Below are 12,500 nucleotides of genomic sequence, written 5' to 3'. Positions count from 1 at the left end.
CAGAGCTGAATAAGATGGCTCGCATTAATTGTTCCACTTCTACCTGGAATAAAGTACAAAGGATACAATCCACACTAGAAGTTATCCTGTGCAACACCTCCTGTTGCAGAGACAAACACTGGTGGGCTGTACCCAAAGAGTTAATTTGGCTTTTGTTCCTAATTTAATAACACCTGCCTATTCAAATCCCAAACATACTTCTTCAGAGAAACCTCTTTTAAAATGGTGTAACAGCACTGATTGATCTTTCTTTGTGGATTTGTTTTACACATTGAGTCAGCAGAGAGATTTGTTAGGGAAACAAAAATTAACATATGCCAGCTAATTGTTCTTCTTTCTTGGGCAGCAGCCAGAAGAAGCGCATTAGCAGGCTAATAATAACGACTGGTACCCTGAAGGCACCCCCCAAGTGCATCTGTTCCCAATAAGCCACAAACTGTTATTCTTTGTTAAGTACATATGGGGAGGGAGACAAAGATAATGTTGGTAACTGCTGCATTCAATACTTGGGTGAGTGTCTAAGCTTGCCCATGAGGCACAAAAATTATCTTTTAAATTCTCTAGTAGCATGCATATGTTAGCCACCATGTACCTATCTTGACTTGCATTACTGAAAGAAACTATGAATTCACATGCCGATAGTATGTTTCCATCTTAATTATCAATCTCTCTCTTATCCTGTGATCCTCACTTCTGGAGGAATTCTATTTGGTTATGTTTAAACTTTAAAATCATATCCCATCAAATGTCCACATCTCTTAGTTTACCACAACAAACTTAAACAGTTAAAGTTCTACCTTGACAATTTACCTGGGAGGAATGAATGTATCACAAATACATTTTTTTTAAAAAAATCACAAAAGGACTGGAAATGCTAAGGTCAGTATGTATGCAAACCGTTATGTTTACAATGTTACGGTAACTTATTTTCACTCACCAGCAATAATAAGCATAACATGTTTGTAGGCATGCAATCGTGAGCTGATAAAACAGAATTTATTATTAACTAAAGAAAAGCATGTAAAACCTAGGATGAGCACTTAGCCACCTCAGCTCATCTGAATATATTCAAGGTTGGGTGAAACTCATTATTCAGGACTCGCAGCCTTGATAACTTTGATTTTCATCCATCCATAGCATGGCCAAAAGGTACCATTTAATGAAGTACCATTCAGAGAGTAAATGGGGTCATATAATAGACAGTACGGTTGCACCTTGTGTTCATGTACTGATAGCTGTTAAGGGTGCAGTGATGAACCAACAGAGCTCATTTCTCCTTGGTAATAAATTCATGCTATTAATATTTATCAAATGTGTGGGCCGTCTCAACTGAGCCACTGCACATGAGACCATAAATCTCTACTATCATATCAATTTTGAAGCTTCTTTTGTACAGTGTGTAAATTTTGGGGTTTTTTTGGGAGGGGGTATATTGACCACTCTTCTTTCAAACCAATTTGAAGCCAGTAGTACAGTTCACCACTTCAGATAGCTTCTGGTTCCAAAGGGAACTTTTAAACTGTGGTTTCATTTTAAACCGTTCATCTAAGATTCTGTATTAATTGCCCACCATCAAACGCAATTAGCAATTCTTTCATGTGTGGTTTATGTAATGTAATACTTCAATTACATTATTCATTCAGGTTCTGTTTTGGATTATAGGCTGAAAATTCTTTATTAGTGTAGATGTAACCATGCTGCTGGAGTTTTAAAAAATTTACTGATTGAATAATTAATTGGAAAAGAACAAGCTGCAGATTCCTGATGGATTTATGAGACAATTATTCTGTCATGTGATTAGCTACATTATACTATAGGAAGCAATGAAGAGGGAAAATTGTATTGGAGAGAGGCAGTCACGAGTCCAAAAGTAAATATTCCCCAAATTTTGGACTGACCAGTTTATTTGGGGCTCAAACAACTAAGCCATTCAAATGTATTCTGCAAAGCCTTTTCTGCACAGGTCAGCAACATTTAAAACTTAAGCAGGATACTTGAGAATGTTAGCAAGATCTTGTGTGGCCTTTCAAAATGATCAGGATCTATTTAAGTAGCCTGCATGTCAGATACTGAAATCTGAAGTTGCCTAGACACTGCTAAAAATTAAGAATCTAAAAAGTAAGAGTTTTGATAATACTCGTACATACCCTAAAGGATCCTAACCCCTGATACCCAGTGTTGGGAGATTAACAAAGGCCAACATTTTCTTTATTTATCATTTTAAAGTGTTCCCTCAAAAGAAAATCTTCTCTCAAGTATACAACACTGGAAACACAAGAGACGTGCTGTTCTCTCCTATAACATTATCCTTAACAAAGTGTGACAGTCAAGTATGCTTTTTAAAAAACAGCTTGTTACTTTCCCCTACTTTTTCTGAGTTTTGGAGATCTTGATTCTTTACCTTTTATCCCAAGGATCCTTATGAAACAAGCAGGGTATCTTGTTACGTACTTATGTAAAAATGCATGTGCAGCATGTGAATATTTTTTTAAAATATTATTTATAAAATGTTACCATATATTCTTCGACTAACCTTCTACTCCATCCACAGATAAATAAGGCAGTATCATTTACTCAAAGCCTGTAAGTGAGTCAAAAGTGGAGCAAATCTGACTGAGGCCTTTTGCATACTACTACCAGGCGATGGGTTTTGCCCATCCGTCACAATGGGTTAGATCCTGCACATCCACTCCTCTGATGGCACTTTCCCCCTGGTGCAAGGAGTCTTCTTATGGCACAACTGTTCTTCCACCTGATCCTCTAGTATCGGCCATAGGCTCATTATGCCAGAGGAAAGTGCAGCCGTGAGCAGCCAAACGCAAACATGTTACAAAGTGCAACGCCTTTTGCAATTTGTATTTACAGGACAGGTTTAACCATAACCAAAATTTACATTTGTGCGTATCCTGTAAGAGATGCACTCACTGAGCTACTCTGCTAACTTTCCCCCTGCTGTAGCTACCAAGTGAACTGAACTCACAAGTTTTTCAAAATAGGTTTCCTTTCAATATCTGCAAACCTATCTCAAAGACGATATTCGTTCTAGTTTCAGCTGCAAAGCAGTGATTTGTGCACTTATAGGCATACTTTGTTTAGTGTCACCTATGGTGCAGATTGGATAGATTTTGTAAAAGATAGCATTACTTTTAAAGTAACATACAATTTGACAAGCGATTGCATTTTACCTTCATTTTATTGCCATATTTTTCATCGCCCTTATTGTTTTCCAACTGTCCCTAAATTGTTCATTTTCTTAGTCTGTTACGTTCATGGGCCTATTTACTGTTTATAAAGCAATATGCACTTACAGGTTTTGGAGATGGCTTGGGCTCCGAGGGTCGCATGTGCAAGTGGGTCATCATTGCCTGAAGACGTTCACGTTCTTTAGAAAGCTGTTAAAGGAAGAGTGAGATCAGAAGGCATTTTAGAAATGACTAATACAGCTATTTTATTGCAGTGATCCATCTTATCATTGAAGACTGTTGTAGGGTAATGGTTCCTGCATATCAAATCCTATGTCAGTAGAAAGTTCTGTACTAAGAAAGGAAACTTTGTCTTTTCTGAGGGTTGGGAGGGGAAGGACCACATAAAGCTTCTCTCATGTTTAAAAGGTCAGAGAAAACAAATAATACTTCATCTTTTTGTCAATAAGAGAATTGAGGTCACCATTTCCTTGGCAGTAACAAGTTACTGGGACCATAAATTAGATGGCCCATAGTGTCTCTTGAAAGTCCTGTGGACACTGTTAGCAATGGACTAGTGCCAACAACTGTGAAGGGGTGAAGGGTCCTTATAGCACAGTGCCTGCCAGGATTGTCTGCACACTTCATCCGTTCCCGCTGAGGTCCAGTTAGCGCCCTCTGCAATCTGCCATCATCAATCTAATTCAATAGAGTGACAGGGACCAGGCAGTGCGAAACGGCTGAACTCTGCCACTAAGCCGACATATACACTGCACTGGGTCTCATTACAACTGATGGGCCTTACTTTTCCATCAGTCACACAAAAGGGAAAAAAGAACTCATAATTGGTCACCCTGCAAGCAGAAACTCCGCCTGGCCTTCCGTGTTACAGCACAGCCTTTGTGAACGGTAAGCAGCTCTTTATAAGCCCTTCGCAACATGCTACAGGAAATGCTATCAGGGTTATTTACAGGCTCTTTTTTGTTTTATCATCACAAACTCGCAATGGATTTTCACAGCACTCAATCAAGCAGTATTCGTATTTTCAAATACTGGTAGAGTCCAATTATATAAAACCTAGAAATCTCATATAAGCCACCAAAAATTATACAATTAACACAAATACAGAGATATTCAAATTAGTATTCAAGGAAGGTTAATTTTGATCCCTGTAAAACCATTAATATGCTTGGAGAGATCTTAAAGCTTTATCTTGAAAAAAAGATTTGAAAGATTCATCCTTGATTTTTGTTGTTGTTGTTGCATTCGGTGCAGGCTACTACACAAAACAGAGGCTTTTACTGCATGGAAGATTTTGGCCGGTTCTGGTCCCATACTGCTTCAGTTTTTCTTTTGAATTCTGCACACTTAACTTCCTCTTCAGATTTCACTGCAGTGTTTCCAAAGTTTCTCTTTGAATTTTCTTCCTGCATTTATTCCACAATATTTTTCTCAATGCAGTTTTGTTTTGGCTCTTTCAATTATGCAGAATCTTCCTTTTATTCCCCCCCCCCCATCCTGCTCTGCATTCCCCCAGCAGGCCACTTCTCGCTGACTGGTCATCCTTTTCTCAATTCCTCCCTTCACCTTTCCCCCACCTTCCCCTCATCGCCCTCCTTTCTCAAGATGTGCCTTTTTTGGAAGAAAACTTAATAACATTATAACATGATGAGGTTATTGTATTGTGTCAGTTTGCCCCACTGGTGCTGGCCTCCGCCTCCTGGCTTTCCTATTTGGGCTGCGGTGGGCAGGAGGCATAAATCCTAAACAAAAATGTCTACTTGGAGAATGTCTGTCATGTATTGGGGATTTTTTAAAAAAAAACCCAAGCATAATGATGTTACAATAACATATTACAACATCATTATGCTTGTTTTTTAAAAAAATCCCCGACACGACAGTCATGCGCTGAGTAGACATTTCTGTTTAGGATTTATGACCCCCCTCCCCACATCCAAACCCGAGAGCCCCGCCTCGGCTGACAAAGAGCCAGGAGATGCAGACCAGCACCAAGGTGGAAAACTGACTCAATGCAATAATGACATTACGTTATAACATCATTAATTTTTTTCTTTAAAAAAAAGGCGTGTCATAACAATATAATGGCAGGCTTAATTTGTGTTGTGGTTACATGGATCTCATTTAGGTTTTTAAAGATCTATGCTTTTTGAGTAAAATTCTGTGTTTGGGGTTACTCTATGCACATATGCTATGTTGGGTTTCATTTTGCTTCCCCCCCCCCCCCCACACTGCTAATACCTAAGTGCTGGGTGGCTTTGGTTGTCATAATGTTGTAATGCAATAAAGCAACTGGGAATGCATGGAAATAAAAAAAAGATGGTGGTGGTGATGCAACAGTACCAGTGACATTGACAGTGATGCCAATGATGACATCCACACCAGATCATATAAACTTCTTTATTCCATGATGTGCAGACAAAAAAGATGGTACCCATACTGGGATTAAAAGCAGCATGTGGAAGGGCAGGTGGCCAAAACAAATCTCATCCTTAAGGAGCAAACACTCAAAAAGAGAGGAGTAAATTGCCCGCATGGAAGAGGCCAGAGCAGAAATAAACCCACCTTACTAACAACAAGAAACTGTCAGAAACGCATGTATTCAGATTATAGCCTGCCTCATGGCAGAAAGCCTGCAGTGGAACTAAAGCCAGTCTCTGCTCACCAGTTAAACAGAGTAACATTTCATTGAATCCACTGAATGTTCATACTGCTTCTCAATTCTGCACCTGAAAGTCTGCTTAACAGGCAAGCATTACAATGCTGTGCAAAGATACTCAGACTTGGATGCTGTAAGTCTGCAGTAGCAGGAGGCCGCACAAGTCCCTCCTTTCTCTGTGCTTCTGACTGAATGGCATGCAGGAGGGACTTGGCCTAAAGTAAGACTACAGAGTTGCGTGGGCTTGTGCATTTATTTGGCCAGTACTATGCAGAAGAAATAATTCTGCCACTGCATTTCTAATTGCATATATGACATAGGGGATGAAGAGGCATTCTGTCTGGGAGATATGGCAACCATAGTTCCTGTTGAGAGTTATCAGCACTTTCCTATTCCACAATCGTAGAGCTTTTTTACGGCATTACTAATCAGACTGCAGAATGGATGACTATTCTGAAAGTTGCTACTACCCAATACATGGTGAGCTGCCATATAAAAGTCATCGTATGAAAAATGAGGTCATCATAAGAGTAAGATGATTGCCACTCCCCCTAGCTCCAGAGGAGATACAGGGGCAAAAAGCAATGCAAGCTGCAAATATCATACTTTCCATGACTGTAGCCATGTTATAAAAGATGAGATTAAGGTTACAATTTACATATTAGGAGTATGGGATGGCCTGTAAGAGACCTACATGCTAACTACTCCCTGTAAAGCGAATGAATAAATACAAGCCCTTCCCAAGCCCTACATCACATGGGGGAGAATTTCAAGGGGCAGGATGGGAAGTATGTTGTGTGCCCATGCATGGGTGTTGACAATAATGGTGAGATGCGCAACATGCTTAACCACCATTCTCAATGATGCCTGGAATATATATTCAATTTGGATTCTGAAACTCATGACATAAGGGAAAGGAAAAGAGCCTTGATAACATGTCAAAAATCTACAGCGCGAATATCTGCAAGTTAATCTTGAAACATTTAAATCATCCTTTAGAAATTCATCAGGATTAAAAAAGCATACATTGAACATGTCATACATCTCAAATAATTTATCATAGCCTACATATCTCAACACAAGAACATAAGAATATTTCCTCAAGAAAGTTAAACAAATTCAGAAGAGAAATATTTTCTCAAACCTGTATTTCTAACTGCTGAACCACCTGCATTTGCACCCGACACTGAGCAGTGCTTCTGTCATCCAACGCATGTTCATTATTAAGGTGCCTAGTAAAAGAAGCAATAATAAAAACACAACATGAGGTAGATATTGATAACCAGCTGCATGTTTGTTCTGCAAACAGAATTCTTATTAATGGTGAAAGGGAGTTCTTGTCTACAACAAAGTAGGCATATGAAATCCTAAATCAATTCCAACAAATCTGATATTCCACAAGGATGAGCACCCAGCAGTCAAAACCTGCTGAGGTAGTAGCAGCGGCAGAGGTCTGTTGTCCTATGAAGCCCACCTACCAAGCAGCGAGAACTGGAATCAGGCACTGGAATTTCTACTTGAGGGGAAACATCACCAATGACTGTGTAGAAAGGTGTCTAGTGCCGAAAAGGCAAAGTGGCACTGGGTCTTGACTGTATCGTCACTGGGCTAGGGGTGACAATATGGGACAAAAGGATGGGGCACAATGGTGACGTGAAAGATTTTACACCTCAGTGATGTAACAGCCAATTTCTTTCCATTTTTATTTGTGAGAACTGTGCTGCTACACCATAACAAAATAATTTTGCACAATCATTTAACTCCGCTCCAACATCTACTCTCAATGTAACACCACACCACTACATTCAGGCAGTCCTAAATCCAAAGATGTGTTCGTTGTTTGATAACCTCTTCTCCCCACTTCACCTTCGCCTTCATAATTACAGAGAGAGTGAATGACTGGATGAGGTAAGCAAGTATGACATGGCTCAAAGATTTCTCAAAACGACATGAATTATCACAATTTTTACATGTCATCAGAGATGCATTTCCTTAACACTTCTGAATTTGGCAAACATTTTTGTTTCAATGAACAGTGTAAAGCAAAGAACACTGACCTGCCTATTTTCTTGAGCTGCATACAAAGGAGAGAGCAGGGGAGGGACAGCAAGAGAGAATGGATGCAAATGTGATGAGAAAAGTGAAGTCTGTTTTGAGAGGAGCTGAAAGTACCGAAGAGGTCAGGTATTACACCAGTATTTTTATTGATTCATATTTTTCCAAGGACACTGCACATTTGGACCTGGGCCTAATTCAAACAATGCTTTCTAGGGATCAGTCTCAACCTGAAAAGAGTGTTTGACCCACTTGTACATACAGATAAAGTAACAACAGAACTGTGCTTATATACACTGAGAGTGTGACTACAAGTGACTTTCTTCATGTGGAGAACACTAGATTTTTCTCGCAAGGTTACCTGGGAAGTGAAGTCCGAGTGGTCCTTCCCCTCTCTGTTAGAATCGCTGCCTGAAGAGCCACAAGAGGGCTTCATTTGGGAGCGGGCAGCTGCTACTTTCTCCAAGGGCATCCAGCGGGCTGCCTGCTCCCGGGGAGCTGGTCTGGAGAAAGTGGCCACGTTGGTGAAGCTTCAGCCACAGCAACAATGGAAGGATCTGCTGCAGATTCTTCCGCTGTTGCTGCGGCTGAAGCTTCACTGACGCTGCCGCTTCCAGAGCAGCTTCCCTGGAGCAGGCAGCCTGCTGGACGCCCTCGGAGTAAGTAGCAGCTGCCCGCCCCCAAATGAAGCCCTCTTGTGGCTCTTCAGGCAGCGATTCTAACAGAGAGGGGAAGGACCACTCGAACTTCACTTCCCAGGTAACCTTGCGAGAAAAATCTAGTGTTCTCCATGTGAAGAAAGTCACTTGTAGCTTTGCTCTGAGTTTAGCATATTTAAATAAGGGTTCTCCCCTGACTAGGGTTACCAGCTCCAGGCTGGGAAATTCCTGGAGATTTGGGGGGTGAAGCCTGGAGAAGGCAGGGTTTGGGGGAGGGAAAAGATCTCAGCATGTATAATTCCATGGAGTCTACCTTCCAAAGCAGCCATTTTCTCCAGATGAACTGATCTCTGTGGCCTGGAGATCAGTTGTAATTCCAGGAGATCTCCAGCCACCACCTGGAAGCTGGTGACCCTCCCTGACTTCATGATCCATTCTCAGGACTCCATGAGAACTCAATACTCTTAAACAGTTGAGATTTTGCCCTGAAAGGCATCATTTGACCAGGCCCTTGATATTCAAAGCAATTCAAGTAGACTTGTTCACAAACAGGCTATTTCAGCTTGAAAAAATGTTGACTTGTTTTCTCAAGCATTAGAATAAAACTAATAATTTATTGCTAGAAGCAGGTGTAATGCTTCAAGAACAACCAGCTGTGTAGAACAATTTCAGGGTTTTTTTTCTTTTTGGTTAATCATGGCCTAATGACTGATCCTGAAATTACAGTAAACAGATAGAAAGTTAATTGATGTATTAATTTGCTGTGTGACACATCATAGCATTCTTGTCTGTGCTTTACAGATATTTTTAAACTATGTATATGATTTATTATTGCAATTATGATTTTAGCAGTTTGGGAGGGTTAATGTGATAAGAATCTAAATTATTCACAGATTTCCAAATAAAGATGACAGGGTAATTTTGAATCTAATAAATACGGACTTTAGTTTTTAAATAGAAATGACTGAAACACAGAATGTGATCATTATATATCAGGAACATGCTGGAGAATAACTATTGGCCAGAATGTGACAGCATTAGCCACATCCCTATTCAGTGTTTACATGGCAATGTTAGTAAGGCAGATTACTAGTAAGCAGGGTATCCTGAAAGGCTTACTATCTCATACCTGAGAGAAAAAATATGACTTGGATCCAGACTAGTGCTTCTTCAGGGTCAAGAATAGGGGGACAACCAAGAATTCAAACTTAGGGGTGGTATTTCGGGCTGCCGTAGGAGGCCATAACTTTGTGCTCTGCAGGTGGAAATTTTTGTTCCTGAGGAAATGCTAGTCTGGATTCAAGCCAATATAATGTGAAAAACAGCACAAAGGAAAGAAATGTCTAATGGACATAAAATAATTCTTAAAAGTTTTCAAACCAATTATGTATTATTAACCATCCTTCATATGTACTTTTCAGATTTCCAAGTAGCCTCTTGACCACCAATGAATGTTCACAAATGACTTTAAAATGTTGTGGTTCTATGACTAGCTTCCTTCTTTGGTAAACTTTATCACTGACTGGTAATAATTTCAAACCAGTTCTGCTGTTTATATAACTTTTTTATAAACAACTTTTATTAATTACAGAACGGAAACAATCACAATAAACATTAAATAGCAAATACATGGAGTAATATAGTGGTTATACAAGATTGCAGGTTTCAAAGAAAAGCATTTAAAACACTTGTTTACTGTAATTTGTAGTTCACACACCACAAAGAAAAATTCACAATATATTGGTATAGATAGTTTAGTTTGTTGTGCTAGACTTTCAATAAAGATGGTTGGGAGGAAGTGTTTCGGTTTTGCCGATAAAATCTAAGAAAGACCACCATTTTTCATAATAGTTAGATGTAGAGGGATTAGCCGATAAATTGTCTATTATTTTATCTATAATGAGCTCGTCCCACACTACTGTTTATATAACTTTTAGCAACTATTAGGGATGACTTCTGAAATTAGACTCTTTGTGGGATTAAAAGTCCATAGCTATTTTGTTTTGTGACAAGACCAGCATTCCCTAGTTTGAAGAGGTCAACAAGTCTTGAAGTGGGAGGAGCTCTTTAGAAAGGGCACTTCAAGCCTCTCCCCCAGAAACATACCACTGGAATTTCAGGGGGATGAAGCAGGGCACAGACCCCGGGTGAAAGTACATTAGCTAGAAAGAAGGCAACAGAAGGGCTACTACTGTCTTATCTGCTTGGTTCAATCATTTTCCCACTGGGTATTTCAGGTGCATAGAAATAGGAGTCAAACACAGGGGCTGAGGAGGATACCTGCTGCCTTATGTTGGGTTAGTTGGGTTTTAAAGGTAGTACAAGCCCGGTTCCTGCTGAGTTCTCATCTACGTGCCTGTAAGTGTTTTTCCATATAAGTTACATCTCAATAGCCTTGGCACAGCTGGAAAGATTATTTTTGGTCTTTGTTGATTCTGCAAAACACCAGCCTGGGGCTATCATCTTCACAATCATCATGTGGGAAATGCTGTATTGCATCTACTATGGCCTACATACATGGACAAAACTGTTTGTGAGAATTTGGATCCACAGAGACAACGCCATACTTGCTTATCCTGCCTGTTTTTCCAATTCTGATGTCTACAAAAGGATATACTTGTGTGTCTTGTAAAAAAAAAATGAAGTTTGCAAATGCATTCTGTGTGATTTGTTGGAAATTTTGGAATTTTCTTCCAACCTTTAAGTTTGTTTCTTACATCAAAGATCTGTTTTCTTTATTGCCTGTCACAACGTAACTTGGGATGCTACGTACAACACATTAATTCAGGAACAGATCTACAAATTAAAGGAATTAATCAATGGCTAAAGTAAGTATCCTTGCACTTCAAAGAGAGAAAAAGATAATTTATGGAAATGCTCGCTACAAATAAATATAGATCTTATGTCATTAAAATACCTCTAAATAGGGAGGGGAGTTAAAATGAGAGAGAGAGAGAGAGGGCAAAACAAAACCCCCTTGCCTCAGTGAAAGTTGACATGGATTTACTTTCAGTCAAGTTTCCAGTGGACCCCTAGCAATTTCAATTAACTTCTGTGTAACTTGGTACCCTTGTCAGTCTCTGCTTAGAAGAATCCCAGGACTAAAATAGTAAAACGCTGGAGGTCAAGGCAGGGGTACGTTGGCAGTGGTCTTTGAGGGAATTTAAACAGAACCTATTTGAACTAAGTTCAACTCTAGTCAGTACTATTCTGAGCTTTGCTTTAATGAGAGCTTTAAAAAAAAATCACCCAAATATTTTTTTGAAAACTGGAGAGGGTCACAAACTATACTTACACAAGTGAAGAACCTTTTCAAGGATTTTGTGACAAATGACTGCAGCTTGAAACTAACTTTCTTCAATGCCTATAATCTATATAAATGACTGCACACTCCAAAGCTCTCACTTTAATGCTCAAGTAAATAAGGGTAAGAGAGCAGTACATAAAGCACTTTAATTACACATTACCTCTGTTATATGTACTTAAGAATTCCATTATATTTTCTCTTTTGAGTATATTAAAATACTCTATCCTGCCTGGATGCACAATTCAGCAACATTTCATGTGACTTTGAGCATTGCATTTAGATCTCCATACAGTATGAGATACTCATAAAAATCTAAACAATTAGTGTTGTGTTATCAGACACATTGGAACTGGCTAGTGAGGGGTTCTGCACAGACAATATCTTTTCATACCATTGGAGTTGTATTATGCAGCTGTCATTATCTGCAAGGCACATGCTCCTGCAGTCTCTGATCAAACTGAGGATTCATATTTCCATAGCCTCTAAGGAGCTGCTTGGAAAAGTTGCAGTTGCCAGCACGTCAGCTGGCACAGGCACCAGCTGGATAATGCCTGTTAAGAGTAACATGCGTCTTTGCTCCCATACCTAGAGCAGCTTGGGAACTGGTTTTTAAAGGTTTT

General features: G+C 39.5%; 1 protein-coding gene across 1 annotated transcript in view; it reads right to left on the bottom strand.

The window, feature by feature from the left end:
• FOXP2 (forkhead box P2) overlaps nucleotides 1–12,500 on the bottom strand; it is a 316,762-nt gene that overhangs the window by 53,552 nt on the left and 250,710 nt on the right. Inside the window, exons 8-9 of the mRNA XM_054987876.1 lie at nucleotides 7,004–7,091; nucleotides 3,309–3,392 (exon numbers count right to left, since the gene is read on the bottom strand). Coding sequence (XP_054843851.1) covers nucleotides 3,309–3,392; nucleotides 7,004–7,091 — 172 coding nt within the window. The remainder of the gene's footprint in view (nucleotides 1–3,308; nucleotides 3,393–7,003; nucleotides 7,092–12,500) is intronic.

The sequence above is a fragment of the Eublepharis macularius genome, chromosome 9 (genome assembly GCF_028583425.1).
Source record: "Eublepharis macularius isolate TG4126 chromosome 9, MPM_Emac_v1.0, whole genome shotgun sequence".
In the NCBI taxonomy this organism is placed as follows: Eukaryota; Metazoa; Chordata; class Lepidosauria; order Squamata; family Eublepharidae; genus Eublepharis; species Eublepharis macularius.
This window is presented reverse-complemented; position numbering and strand designations above follow the sequence as displayed.